Raw genomic sequence first — 15867 nt, forward strand, 5'->3', positions numbered from 1 at the left:
GTAATTATAACTTCAGACATCAACACAAAAATCAGAAATTTATGCAGATTTTTATTTTTTTTACATGAAAAGCTTTCAAAGTTTTATTTACAAAGGTCAATATAACTCGATATATTTACCCTTTACAGGTGAATGAGTGAATATTAACACCTCGATGAAGGGTGGCACATTGAGGAGACATGACGTCACTCCAAATTTTTATCATCAGTTAAGGATCCATCTCTAAATAGATACATTCATACTAAAACTTTAAGAGTTTATGTTTCACATACAAAAATCTACATGAAAATATTTTGATTCCTGATTATTGGTGTCTAAAGTTATAAAGATAATGTAGAACACGTTGCGTATTGTATAAAAATTTGCTTATAAATACTGTTTAGAGACTTCTACAGGCTTTTCGACTCGCTACTTAAGATTTTTATATAATTAATAAGTTATGTAAAAATTTATTTCTATGACAATTAATGTAAATAAATATTTTTGCAAATGTCCATGGTCATAAAACCACATCAAATTTTTCTGAGTTTAATCTATATGGAAAAGTTTTATGTAAAATATTATGAGAAAGCCTGACAGATTTTTTATAAAAAACATAATTTGTATAAATTCTATCAATAAACTTTTATTTTGTTCATTTACATTTCATCGATGAATTTTCTATATTATACTTTTCATTGAAATGATTAATATACGAGTAATATCTAAAACACAACGTGATCACATTTGTTAATTTTCTTATATACACAGTACTTATACACTTAAATATACATACATATATGTATATATAACTATATAAATTAGGCCATTGTATATACGAGTATATAAGCTATTACCTTGTAAGACAGACAAAAATTCAAGATATAAAATATAAATATGAATAAAATTTATTTCATGTTTTATAAACAGAACAAATTATTTATAAAAATTAATTTTTGTGATTAGAGTGTATCAATACTTATACTACTCTCATATAATAGGAGAACTAAAGGGTAGCCTTCGACAAAAAGAGTAATATTTAAAACTTTACCTGAACTTTCGTTTTCGTTTTTTGGGGGATCTTCCTTAAATCTTTACTTCATTTCTTGCACCACTTAAAATATTATTGGAGAAGCCGAACGGGTTCCAGTCTCTTAGAGTTGGTGTTCGTGTTAATCCTACAATTCTTTGTACGAAGTATAAAATAAGTAAATATATTAATTATATAATACAAATTCACGAAGCGTTATACTAATTTAACAAAATCTGAAATTATATATATAATTTCTTAAATAACCTATATGTAATGCAGATTCTTCATTATAAAAAACATGTCACAGAATATATTTCATGCTTTTTTTATCAATGCCCTATACATATAGGCCTATATAATATTCGTTTTTGTGGCTTTTAAGTAGTCATTAGTCTATTTGAATGATTATTGGAATAAATTATTCAAATCTATAAAATTCCTTTTTTTCAGCTAAATTCTTCCAATTTCTCGGTTGTTTAACTGCAATTATTCATTTACCAAAATTAATCAATATTTTTCAAGGCAGACAAAACTAAAATTCCTTTGCATTTGGTAGTATTGTCTTCTCCTACGTCCTTGTTAAAGTACCAATGTTTTATATCGAGATTGGCTTCTTCTAAAGCTTCCTTCACCAATTGCTCACTTACAGACAAATCGTAAAATTTAAGTTTTTCCGAGTCGTTGACGTAGATGCAGTAAGAACTGTCGATAATTACAATCATTATCAAAGCTCCGCCCGGAACGAGAAATATTATACAAATTTTATTTATTTCTATATAATTACATATAACTTCATTTTCTTAATCATTTCTTTACATTAACCTGCAATAATTCTCCGCGCATACAATGTACTCATAATACAATTCTCGAAAATAGCCAAGATTACAATTATTAGTTGCCAAAATTATATTTACACCACGATTATATCAACAAACATTATTTAATAAAAACACCGCCGCGACCAATTATTCAGCAAAATAATTGGAGGAAAAAAATATGAATCAACCAAATCAATCATTTTTTCCCTTATATAAACATAAATAAATTTATAATTCGTTCGTATATAAATTGTGCTTTAAATACATGTTTATTTATTTTTAAAACACAGATAAGAACAATAAGTAACATAATTTTATAATTAGATCTCATACCGAAATCGATTAAATGACTCGCTCTTATATAATTTTAAATATCTGCATTAAAAATTCAACTAAAACAAAAATATGCAACGTTATGAAACGTTAAACAAAAACTTAGTCAATTCATTTGGCATTTCGCCAATGAAATTAATCGCAACGTGACTTTGATCTAATATTATTAATGTTATATTATATAAACTTCAATACAGGTAATAACGTTAAAAGATTATCATAGAATCCAAAGCATTAAATCTCACGATTTATCTGTAAATAAGTTGTTGATGAACTCGATTAACTTTCAAACAAACTATCAGTTATTTCGTCTTATATTATCAGAGTTTCCGAAACCATTGACATAAATCTTTGTTTTCATTGCAGCGTTAACAAAGCCTTTACTGCACTTCACCTAAAGATAGCCAATTAAGACTCCATATAATTTTCCACTTTACGGGTAATAATTAGCTACAATTTGTACGAAGGATATTATTCATTTACCAAAATTAATCAATTTTTTTCAAGGCAGACAAAACTAAAATTCCTTTGCATTTGGTAGTATTGTCTTCTCCTACGTCCTTGTTAAAGTACCAATGTTTTATATCGAGATTGGCTTCTTCTAAAGCTTCCTTCACCAATTGCTCACTTACAGACAAATCGTAAAATTTAAGTTTTTCCGAGTCGTTGACGTAGATGCAGTAAGAACTGTCGATAATTACAATCATTATCAAAGCTCCGCCCGGAACGAGAAAATATTCTAATTTCTTAATAGCCGATTTGTAAGCTTCGACGGTAGGACAGGAGCATTCTAAACAGTAAGAAGTAAAAACGACATCGAATTTTCCAACGTCCGAAGGATTCAGACCCAAATTTTCTTTGAAGATGTCGCAGGGCAACACACTTTTAACTCTTTGCCTTATTCTCGATTCGATCGTTTTAATGCCTTTTTCTGTGTTTCTGTTCAAAATTAATAACAAAAATAATGATTTAATATTAAAATTTCCTATAAACGACCAGACTTATATTAGGAAAATTGGATTTACCCATATTTTTCTAGTCTGGCTGTCATTGCGATGAAAGCGGACCAATCGAGTGCATTTGGCTCGTTGTTCAGCCATTTTTGTAATTCTTGACGATTTGCATCGGCATATTCAGAAAGAACAATTTCCGAAAATACTTTGGAGGCAGAGGCGATCCTGTGAACTGTAGGACCAGACCCAACGTCGAGTAATCTCATACCTTTAATACTTTCTATTTCAAAAAAATAATAATTATGAACACGGTTTCAAGAATATTTAAACAATAGTTATGAATTTTAAGAGACAAAATTTCCCTGTGAAGGTCCTGTTTTCGTCGTGAAAATATTTATATTTATTCAGTTTTAAAATTTCAAGTATTCAAATTTTATATATTATGCTGTATTATAAAAATAAATTTAATTACATAAAGTTAAAAAGATTTTTAAAAATGACGGATTTACATTATTATTGAGGCATTAACTGTTCATATCCTTTGTATTTTGCTAATGTTTAACGCTAATTGCTTAGGCAGGTCGCCAGAAAATGGCGTTAAGAATTTAATGCTTTTTCTACGGGAAAATCCGTTTCCAAAAATTGTCGAAAACTGAAATACATAGAAACAAAAACATTTTGCGTTAGAATCCTAATTGGTTCTATGTATCGGCACTTCCGTTTTCGAGTTTTTTAGAAAAGGCTTTTTCGGTAGTAAAAAGATTAGCCTATTATTCTCCAGGCTGTGATGCATATATAACAAGGGAATCGTGTCAGATTTGACCCATTGAGTTTTTGCAAATATCCAAGCTTTGACACTCCCGAATCTAAAAAACTAAAAAACCGACAAAAAAGTTCTGTGGATAGGCATGTATGTATGTGTGGGTGTGTGTTTGAGTCTATTTTCGCTTAATTAATATCTCATAATGGAGTAAAGATTAAGTAATGAAATTTTGCAGGGAGGTTCGTTTATTAGGGAGGTTGATGCAAATAAATTTTGGTGGTTAAAGGTCGTGGGGGTGGGAAGATAAAGAGAATTGTGTGTATCTCCAGTAGGGTCAGACTTAATGACGATTGATTCGTTACTAACATTTATATTTGATTTATTTTTTTTATGAAACCCATTTATACCCTCAAAATTAAGCTTTTTTTTCAATTTTATAGTAATTAAAAATATAAGAAATTTTTTATAACAAAATCTCATAACAGATGGCTTCACGCACAATTTAATAAGTTGTATTGTAATTAAAATTATAAAAATTATTTTCTAAATAAGATTGCCGGGAAAGTTATGTAGCTCTGTTGGAGTTTTAACACTGAAACTGGAGATCGCATGCATAACAAAAGAGGTTACAATACGGATAAACTTAACATAATTTAAATAAAGTTTACAGTAAATTATTTATAATTTTATGTAATACACTGTTTTATTATAGTATCTGTATTATGATTACTTATTTTATTATAAACAACTGAAATTTTTTCAGTCAATTATAATAAAAGTAGGTGTGTGAAAAATATTTTATTAAGAATGCCCATCATTCACTGAATGGATTACAGCACTGAACCCGGAAAACTCCACGTGGCCAGCCCATTCGAGCGAGGCGCGAACCCACAACCGGACTCCCAGTGTTTAAGGTACCAAGATCGCTTGGCCATCGGTGGGCCGTCTATAATTACAACCAAAGGTAAACATTTCTTTAAATCTTCTAGATCAGCAGTTCTCAACCAGTGGTACTTGTACCACTGGTTGAGAACTGCTTATTTAGATGTGAAGATTTGAATCTGGACCATTCTAATAAGCAGTTCGGCTATAAAACAAAACACGCAGTTTTCTTCAGTTAGATTCAGTTAAAAATAATGTAATTAATTTTTGAAAAGACCTGTAAACCAAAATAACCTAATTGAAGAAGAATCATAGGCGTAGCCAGAAAGGGGCATGGGTTGGCACGCCCCCCCCCAAGTTAACCCGTGACCCTCTGCTTATCTCACACTTGTAACTAGAGATAAATGGGATAAATAGCTTCAATGTGTCATAAAGCCATTAAATACAACACAGTATAATAGAATAAAGATCAAATAAGTTGCTTAACCCTGTTTAAAAAACAATTAACCTACAGATAAACAATGCAGTGAAAAATTTGAAAGTCTAATTAGTTATATTACAGTTTCGCACAATTTACAGATTTTTATTTATAAGTTTGCACCTGAATTACTTAATTAATTATTTAAAGTCGAACTTACCGTTCTCAAAAATCCTGTAAAGTACGAACGCAATAAATTCTTCTTCTTCAATTTCTTCCTGAAGCAGATGCTTTATATAGAAAAGAGGAAAGTCTTTTCTATGATACTCTTTCGAGAGTTTATATGTAGAATTTTCATCCACACAGCAGGGATTTTCCATGTTCAATTAACTTCAAACACATAGAAATATTTAATTATTAATCACCAAAATTTCTAACATAAAAATATTATCAACTTCATTTGTATTAAAAATCTTGTTACTGTACTTACCTTCGAAATTTGTATTGTTTTACCAAGAAGAGTATGACATTTCGATGGAAGAGTAGCTCTATTTATTACAGAATTTGTTTACATCATGCTGAAAAAATGACATCACTCGAAATAGCGCTATTGGTCGAAATAAAATTTGAAGCATTAGCCAACTTTCACTATCGCTTCAATACTTTTATGACGTCGCATACAAACATCGCTAATTTATCAAATATTGCATTGTTTTAAAGAAAGATTTACAATCGAACTCTAGGTTAAAAGATCAAAGTTGGCACGCCCCCCCAAGGATTGGGGGCGTGCCAACATGAACGAGAACATCTCAACATGAAACTCAACTGTGTTAACAGTTGAGTTTCATGTTGAGATGTTCTCGGTTACATATATTAGTTTATAAATATATTATTTTTAGTACAAAATGTATCGTATACTTAACTAGATATAAAGTGAAAGCACGTAAAGCGAAAGTTTATGTGCAAGTAAATGTGTGTATCTAGGCGACACGAATACTTTCGATATAAAGAAACTTGTTCTAATTATAAATTTATTAAGTCGTGTGATGTAGAGAGTAACAGGAATTTTCGATTATTATTACTTGAACTGTACATATTTAAATTGTTTTGTGAAAAATTGAATATAGAATTTCGAATTTTGATAAATTACTTAAAATTATTAATTATTTTTATTTTTTTTATTAATATGACTAATTTGTCACGTGTACAGTAATTTAGCACGTGTAGTAAGTAAGATATTGTTTACAATTTAAATAAATATTTTAATCTGAAAATTATAAAGAAGTCATTATTTTTTATGAAACTCTTTTAATATTATAGAAATCAAATGTTATTTAAAAATAATTAATTGCATTGGAAACTGAATTTACTTTTTAAAGTTGTAGAATTTAAATATGTAATTTGCTGAAGGACAAATGACAGAGGAGGTTGAGGCATCAGTTACCAATCTGGAGCTCCCAGCATCTAATCTGGAGAGTTAAAGAATCCTACGAAATTTTTAGAGGTTGTCTGTCCTGCACTTGCCCGACTCCATCATTCATCACAGGGCCGCCATTGGGCATTTAGCCGAATCCTGATGGGTTTGAGTGAAAGAGTACTCTCAGAATAGAAAGAGTCACAATGATATAGACCTATATGTATAATTTGATACATTACAGGGGTAGGCAGTTATGTTTCCATCTCGTATTAAATTTAATAATTATAAATAGTTAATTTTTAATTTAGACATTCATAAAATTAAATTTGGACTCGGTCATTAAATTTAATGACCCAAGAATTTGGCATATTGTTTGGCATGTTTATTATATAATTGGCTATGGTTGTTGATGTTTATAAGTAATGTGTGTGAACACAAGCGACACTAAGATGCTAGCGGAACGAGTGCTAAACACAGACTGATGGAGCACAATTGGGGATTTCCCCTCTCCTCATCACTCGTTATGCAAAACGTCGCTCGTTAAGCGAGGAAAATTTTTACAGTTTGTTTTGCTCGTTATGAGAAATACTCGTTGTGCGAGGTTCCACTGTATGACTAATTTGTCATGTGTTCAGTAATTTAGCACGAGTTTTAAATAAGTAAAATATTGCTTACAATTTAAATAAATATTTTAGTTAAAAAATGTTAAACAAGTCATTATTTTATGAAACTCGTGATAGATTATAGGAATAAAATTTGATTTTTAAAAACAATTTCTTAATTGCATTGGAAACAATCTACTTTTATACAATTTTAGAATTTAAATACTCGACATTTGTAAGATCGAATAGCCTTAAGCCATTAGTTTCCAATCTAGGGTACCAAGTATCAAATCTGAACAATCGAAAAAATCCAAGAAATTTTGGGGGTTTTTCCCTGATATGTCGGGCCCCGAACCTCACATCTAGCCATCTCATTGGGGACTGGCCGAACCTACAATGGGCTTGCTAAAGGAGTGAAAGAGTAAAGAAAAAAGTAATGTTTTGTTTATTCTCGATATTGTTCAATTTTTAATAATGAAATATTGGGTGACAAAATAGATATAGAAAGAAAATGTAACGAATTTTTTCTGATAAATTGTTAAAATAATTTTGAATATTAGATTATATTTCTGATAAGCTATTGCTGTAAGTAAATAAATTATTACAATTGATAATAATGATATCACAATTAAATTTCACTTTCATTTATACAGATTTTTAAAAACATTTTTTAGATGTATGATTCTAAAAACGCAATATGTTCATTTTATTTTTACTTTCTAGGTTGTTATATATAACAGAGGAAAAGTATGGCGATCGGTCAAACCCCCCAAGATTTTTATATTTTTGAGCTCAGGAGTCTTTCAAATGCCGAGAAATGCAAAAAAAAGATTCGGGGTTTTTTCTCTATGTATATATGTTAGTGTGTGTATGGGGGGAGTTTGTGTGGCACGATTTTGTTCACCCTGTTTGAAGCTTAATAACTCCTGTTATTACTTCAAATTGGGACAGATGTAACAATTTTTGACAGCAAAAATTCCATTTCTGTAATTTCCTGTAAAAAATTTAGATAAAATTATTGTTATTTTTCTGAATTATTACCTTTTTCTTTTAGCTAATTACATATATATATATATTTTCTTTTTCATTTATTTGCTTTTTATTGGTAAGTATATAATGTCTAAGTAAACATCTATCCAGGGGTAAAAGAGGTCTTTCTAGCATTGCACGAATCTTTGCACTTATTCCAGCACTAAAACAATCGAAAGAAATCAATTTAAGACGATTTAGAATAACATACAAATAATCTCTGATTGTGAAAGATAAAGACAGCATTACAGAAATTGATACAAAAAAGTTAAGCTTTATTTTTTTAGAGAACTTGTTGAAAATGACCGTCTTTAGCGCAATGCAAAGATGTAGATGGTCGAGAGTAGCATTATAGATAAACTGAGAACTCTCGATGTCACAGTTTCACAGGCCTCTCGTATGAATCACCTCAATTCACCAGCATTACGTGGTGCTGCTGGGTGATGTTGCCGAACTGGACTTACATAGATTCTTTTAGATGGTCCCCAAATTTCCAAACTGACAGTTTCGGAAACGTGTTGACTACTGGAACAGAGCCACGTTGTTCTAATTATCAATAAAGTACTGTACAAGTTCATCTTTTAATAAAGTATTTTTATAAAGGAAAGTTTATATATTTACAAGTTTCTCAACACATCAAGTCCCAAAAACGGATTTATAATGTCAATTAACGGTACAATTATCCTAATATTCAAAATTGCATTAACAATTTATAAGATAAAAAATGTATTAGAATTTTTATCTATTTATTCTGTCACCCTATCTAATATTTCCTTATTAAAAATTGTGCAAGCTTCTCAAAAAAAAAGTAACGTTAATTATTACTTAAATTCTTCAGAAGGATACTTAGGTTAGAACAAATTGAAATACAGTAGAGCGTCGATAAGTGGAACGTTGGTAAGTGGAATGGCCGGAAAGTGGAACGATTTTCAGTCGGACTGTGTCGTGCTGAATCGAATGTTTTTGATACTAAATTTACTTCTAAAGTATAATTTTCATGTTTTTTATATTCTTTAATATATTTATTTTGTTTGTACAAAATGCAGAAATAATTTTTAACGATACGATAGCCTCGATGATTATTATAAAAATTTTCGTTAGGCTTAAAATCGACGAAAATTCAACACGAAGCGACACGCAACGGAGAAAAATTCAACAGGAAGCGATACGCAACGGAGAAAAATTTGAACATCGGACAGGTTAATGTATTTTTTCGTACAAAGTCGGAAACTGGAACAAATCATTAACTGGAAGGACCCCAGTCCCCAATTGGTTCCACTTATCGGCGCTCTACTGTAGTTTATTTAGATCATATTTTTTAAATATCTTATAATAATTTTATTCCATTTGCAATGAACAAATTACATAAATTTGATAATATTTTAATAATTTTTCACAATGATATAGACTATGTAGGTCTATATCATTGTGACTCTTTCTATTCTGAGAGTACTCTTTCACTCAAACCCATCAGGATTCGGCTAAATGCCCAATGGCGGCCCTGTGATGAATGATGGAGTCGGGCAAGTGCAGGACAGACAACCTCTAAAAATTTCGTAGGATTCTTTAACTCTCCAGATTAGATGCTGGGAGCTCCAGATTGGTAACTGATGCCTCAACCTCCTCTGTCATTTGTCCTTCAGCAAATTACATATTTAAATTCTACAACTTTAAAAAGTAAATTCAGTTTCCAATGCAATTAATTATTTTTAAATAACATTTGATTTCTATAATATTAAAAGAGTTTCATAAAAAATAATGACTTCTTTATAATTTTCAGATTAAAATATTTATTTAAATTGTAAACAATATCTTACTTACTACACGTGCTAAATTACTGTACACGTGACAAATTAGTCATATTAATAAAAAAAATAAAAATAATTAATAATTTTAAGTAATTTATCAAAATTCGAAATTCTATATTCAATTTTTCACAAAACAATTTAAATATGTACAGTTCAAGTAATAATAATCGAAAATTCCTGTTACTCTCTACATCACACGACTTAATAAATTTATAATTAGAACAAGTTTCTTTATATCGAAAGTATTCGTGTCGCCTAGATACACACATTTACTTGCACATAAACTTTCGCTTTACGTGCTTTCACTTTATATCTAGTTAAGTATACGATACATTTTGTACTAAAAATAATATATTTATAAACTAATATATGTAACCGAGAACATCTCAACATGAAACTCAACTGTGTTAACAGTTGAGTTTCATGTTGAGATGTTCTCGTTCATGTTGGCACGCCCCCAATCCTTGGGGGGGCGTGCCAACTTTGATCTTTTAACCTAGAGTTCGATTGTAAATCTTTCTTTAAAACAATGCAATATTTGATAAATTAGCGATGTTTGTATGCGACGTCATAAAAGTATTGAAGCGATAGTGAAAGTTGGCTAATGCTTCAAATTTTATTTCGACCAATAGCGCTATTTCGAGTGATGTCATTTTTTCAGCATGATGTAAACAAATTCTGTAATAAATAGAGCTACTCTTCCATCGAAATGTCATACTCTTCTTGGTAAAACAATACAAATTTCGAAGGTAAGTACAGTAACAAGATTTTTAATACAAATGAAGTTGATAATATTTTTATGTTAGAAATTTTGGTGATTAATAATTAAATATTTCTATGTGTTTGAAGTTAATTGAACATGGAAAATCCCTGCTGTGTGGATGAAAATTCTACATATAAACTCTCGAAAGAGTATCATAGAAAAGACTTTCCTCTTTTCTATATAAAGCATCTGCTTCAGGAAGAAATCGAAGAAGAAGAATTTATTGCGTTCGTACTTTACAGGATTTTTGAGAACGGTAAGTTCGACTTTAAATAATTAATTAAGTAATTCAGGTGCAAACTTATAAATAAAAATCTGTAAATTGTGCGAAACTGTAATATAACTAATTAGACTTTCAAATTTTTCACTGCATTGTTTATCTGTAGGTTAATTGTTTTTTAAACAGGGTTAAGCAACTTATTTGATCTTTATTCTATTATACTGTATTGTATTTAATGGTTTATGACACACTAAAGATATTTATCCCATTTATTATATATCTCTAGTTACAAGTGTGAGATAAGCAGGGGGTCACGGGTTAATCCTCGCTGACCATTTACACTGCAAGGGTTGGCAAAACCTGATCTGTTTGTCTGTTCGGATGGCTAGGGGGGGGCAAAACGACTGGGGAGGTGCGTCGGTAAGTCGACAGGTGTCCTTAGAGTGACAGAAGACAGGTTAACAAAGTTTTAATAAAATACCTCTTGGTGTGAGATTGAACGATATAACTCGAAGTATGGCGGTCGCCGACGATATGGAAGAGTTGCTGAAGGTCTTCGACGGGATTCCGGTCTTAGACATGGAGAATGATAGACACAAATATAGAAACAACTTCCTAGTGCGAGCGCGCTAAGTTTCCGGTGGCGCGAGCTTTTATAGCGTTAGTGTGGGAAAGCAGTCCGTTGTTGACGATGACTCGCACTTCCTGACAGCTAAGTGTCAATTTTCCCACCTAACTGTTGACAGTTAATGGAGACCCCTGCTCCCATTCTCTCCGAGTTTTTCTAACGGGGGATATTTACAACAATTTCCGAACGAAAAAAAATGAAAGTTTCCTTTCATTTAACAAAATTTTCCAGCTAAAATCCGCGGTCTCACACAAGCAAAGGTAGCAATTTCTTTACAATAAACCATTCTACGATACATTTCGGTTATAACACTCACATCCTTCTCATTGACGTAGCCAGGATTTTGTTATGGGAGGGGCCTAGTAGAGGCTGTAATTTTCTGGAAGGAGCTCCAGGTTAACTGCGTAGGGGCCGAGCTGTAATTTTCTAGGGAGGGGCACCAGGTTAACTGGGGGAAAGTGCCAACCCACGCCCCTTCCTGGCTACGCCCATGATCCTTCTTCAATTAGGTTATTTTGGTTTACAGGTCTTTTCAAAAATTAATTACATTATTTTTAACTGAATCTAACTGAAGAAAACTGCGTGTTTTGTTTTATAGCCGAACTGCTTATTAGAATGGTCCAGATACAAATTTTCACATCTAGATCAGCAGTTCTCAACCAGTGGTACAAGTACCACTGGTTGAGAACTGCTGATCTAGAAGATTTAAAGAAATGTTTACCTTTGGTTGTAATTATAGACGGCCCACCGATGGCCAAGCGATCTTGGTACCTTAAACACTGGGAGTCCGGTTGTGGGTTCGCGCCTCGCTCGAATGGGCTGGCCACGTGGAGTTTTCCGGGTTCAGTGCTGTAATCCATTCAGTGAATGATGGGCATTCTTAATAAAATATTTTTCACAGACCTGCTTTTATTATAATTGACTGAAAAAATTTCAGTTGTTTATAATAAAATAAGTAATCATAATACAGATGCTATAATAAAACAGTGTATTACGTAAAATTATAAATAATTTACTGTAAACTTTATTTAAATTATGTTAAGTTTATCCGTATTGTAACCTCTTTTGTTATGCATGCGATCTCCAGTTTCAGTGTTAAAACTCCAACAGAGCTACATAACTTTCCCGGCAATCTTATTTAGAAAATAATTTTTATAATTTTAATTACAATACAACTTATTAAATTGTGCGTGAAGCCATCTGTTATGAGATTTTGTTATAAAAAATTTCTTATATTTTTAATTACTATAAAATTGAAAAAAAAGCTTAATTTTGAGGGTATAAATGGGTTTCATAAAAAAAATAAATCAAATATAAATGTTAGTAACGAATCAATCGTCATTAAGTCTGACCCTACTGGAGATACACACAATTCTCTTTATCTTCCCACCCCCACGACCTTTAACCACCAAAATTTATTTGCATCAACCTCCCTAATAAACGAACCTCCCTGCAAAATTTCATTACTTAATCTTTACTCCATTATGAGATATTAATTAAGCGAAAATAGACTCAAACACACACCCACACATACATACATGCCTATCCACAGAACTTTTTTGTCGGTTTTTTAGTTTTTTAGATTCGGGAGTGTCAAAGCTTGGATATTTGCAAAAACTCAATGGGTCAAATCTGACACGATTCCCTTGTTATATATGCATCACAGCCTGGAGAATAATAGGCTAATCTTTTTACTACCGAAAAAGCCTTTTCTAAAAAACTCGAAAACGGAAGTGCCGATACATAGAACCAATTAGGATTCTAACGCAAAATGTTTTTGTTTCTATGTATTTCAGTTTTCGACAATTTTTGGAAACGGATTTTCCCGTAGAAAAAGCATTAAATTCTTAACGCCATTTTCTGGCGACCTGCCTAAGCAATTAGCGTTAAACATTAGCAAAATACAAAGGATATGAACAGTTAATGCCTCAATAATAATGTAAATCCGTCATTTTTAAAAATCTTTTTAACTTTATGTAATTAAATTTATTTTTATAATACAGCATAATATATAAAATTTGAATACTTGAAATTTTAAAACTGAATAAATATAAATATTTTCACGACGAAAACAGGACCTTCACAGGGAAATTTTGTCTCTTAAAATTCATAACTATTGTTTAAATATTCTTGAAACCGTGTTCATAATTATTATTTTTTTGAAATAGAAAGTATTAAAGGTATGAGATTACTCGACGTTGGGTCCGGTCCTACAGTTCACAGGATCGCCTCTGCCTCCAAAGTATTTTCGGAAATTGTTCTTTCTGAATATGCCGATGCAAATCGTCAAGAATTACAAAAATGGCTGAACAACGAGCCAAATGCACTCGATTGGTCCGCTTTCATCGCAATGACAGCCAGATTAGAAAAATATGGGTAAATCCAATTTTCCTAATATAAGTCTGGTCGTTTATAGGAAATTTTAATATTAAATCATTATTTTTGTTATTAATTTTGAACAGAAACACAGAAAAAGGCATTAAAACGATCGAATCGAGAATAAGGCAAAGAGTTAAAAGTGTGTTGCCCTGCGACATCTTCAAAGAAAATTTGGGTCTGAATCCTTCGGACGTTGGAAAATTCGATGTCGTTTTTACTTCTTACTGTTTAGAATGCTCCTGTCCTACCGTCGAAGCTTACAAATCGGCTATTAAGAAATTAGAATATTTTCTCGTTCCGGGCGGAGCTTTGATAATGATTGTAATTATCGACAGTTCTTACTGCATCTACGTCAACGACTCGGAAAAACTTAAATTTTACGATTTGTCTGTAAGTGAGCAATTGGTGAAGGAAGCTTTAGAAGAAGCCAATCTCGATATAAAACATTGGTACTTTAACAAGGACGTAGGAGAAGACAATACTACCAAATGCAAAGGAATTTTAGTTTTGTCTGCCTTAAAAAAAATTAATTAATTTTGGTAAATGAATAATATCCTTCGTACAAATTGTAGCTAATTATTACCCGTAAAGTGGAAAATTATATGGAGTCTTAATTGGTTATCTTTAGGTGAAGTGCAGTAAAGGCTTTGTTAACGCTGCAATGAAAACAAAGATTTATGTCAATGGTTTCTGAAACTCTGATAATATAAGAAGAAATAACTGATGTAATCCAACATTGTTAATAAGAATTCATATAAGGATATTCCCAGTAAAATGAGAATTTTTTAAGAAAATGTTTGAAAGTTAATCGAGTTCATCAACAACTTATTTACAGATAAATCGTGAGATTTAATGCTCTGGATTCTATGATAATCTTTTAACGTTATTACCTGTATTGAAGTTTATATAATATAACATTAATAATATTAGATCAAAGTCACGTTGCGATTAATTTCATTGGCGAAATGCCAAATGAATTGACTAAGTTTTTGTTTAACGTTTCATAACGTTGCATATTTTTGTTTTAGTTGAATTTTTAATGCAGATATTTAAAATTATATAAGAGCGAGTCATTTAATCGATTTCGGTATGAGATCTAATTATAAAATTATGTTACTTATTGTTCTTATCTGTGTTTTAAAAATAAATAAACATGTATTTAAAGCACAATTTATATACGAACGAATTATAAATTTATTTGTGTTTATATAAAGGGAAAAAATGATTGATTTGGTTGATTCATATTTTTTTCCTCCAATTATTTTGCTGAATAATTGGTCGCGGCGGTGTTTTTATTAAATAATGTTTGTTGATATAATCGTGTTGTAAATATAATTTTGGCAACTAATAATTGTAATCTTGGCTATTTTCGAGAATTGTATTATGAGTACATTGTATGCGCGGAGAATTATTGCAGGTTAATGTAAAGAAATGATTAAGAAAATGAAGTTATATGCAGTTATATAGAAATAAATAAAATTTTAAAAATCTATTTTTAATGTATGGTTTCCGTAATAAATTAAACTGTAAACAATGTTATATCGAAGCATTCTGATTTCATTGATTTTGTGTAATATAATGAATAAATAAACCAGGAACAAGTTGTTCAACTTTCCCGGCAACATTTAAAATTTTGGTTGCGCCATCTGTTATCGTATTTTATTTTAAAAACTTTTTATAATTATAACTATTATAAAATGACAAAGAGCATAATTTTCAGGGTAGGGATGAGTTTTATACAAAAAAATTGTAAACGCTAATAACGAGTAAAATCGTCGTTAAGTCCGACCTTACTGGAAATACATACGACTCTTATTATCTCCTCGCTCCTCGACCTTTAAC

At 30.9% G+C, this 15867-nt stretch overlaps 2 protein-coding genes across 3 annotated transcripts in view; one reads left to right on the forward strand and one right to left on the reverse strand.

The window, feature by feature from the left end:
- LOC136986219 (nicotinamide N-methyltransferase-like) overlaps window positions 1-15195 on the forward strand; it is a 257802-nt gene extending 242607 nt beyond the window's left edge. Inside the window, exons 1-4 of one of the 2 annotated variants that reach the window (XM_067283710.1) lie at window positions 10692-10784; window positions 10885-11054; window positions 13815-14022; window positions 14109-15195. In XM_067283710.1, the coding sequence (XP_067139811.1) occupies window positions 10895-11054; window positions 13815-14022; window positions 14109-14559 (819 nt within the window). In that variant the 5' untranslated portion in view covers window positions 10692-10784; window positions 10885-10894 and the 3' untranslated portion in view covers window positions 14560-15195. Of the gene's footprint in view, window positions 1-10691; window positions 10785-10880; window positions 11055-13814; window positions 14023-14108 lie in introns of those variants that run through there. The other variant, XM_067283711.1, reaches the window with a different exon arrangement.
- LOC136986209 (nicotinamide N-methyltransferase-like) lies at window positions 1759-5777 on the reverse strand. Its single transcript, XM_067283695.1, has 4 exons — window positions 5670-5777; window positions 5400-5569; window positions 3189-3396; window positions 1759-3102 (listed from the first exon to the last, which is right to left on the reverse strand). The coding sequence occupies exons 2-4, from the start codon at window positions 5557-5559 to the stop codon at window positions 2652-2654; spliced, it is 819 nt and encodes a 272-aa protein (XP_067139796.1). The 5' UTR covers window positions 5560-5569; window positions 5670-5777; the 3' UTR covers window positions 1759-2651.
- Window positions 15196-15867: the final 672 nt, after the last annotated feature.

The sequence above is a fragment of the Centruroides vittatus genome, unplaced genomic scaffold (assembly GCF_030686945.1).
Source record: "Centruroides vittatus isolate TY-2023 unplaced genomic scaffold, ASM3068694v2 scaffold_1015, whole genome shotgun sequence".
Classification (NCBI taxonomy): Eukaryota; Metazoa; Arthropoda; class Arachnida; order Scorpiones; family Buthidae; genus Centruroides; species Centruroides vittatus.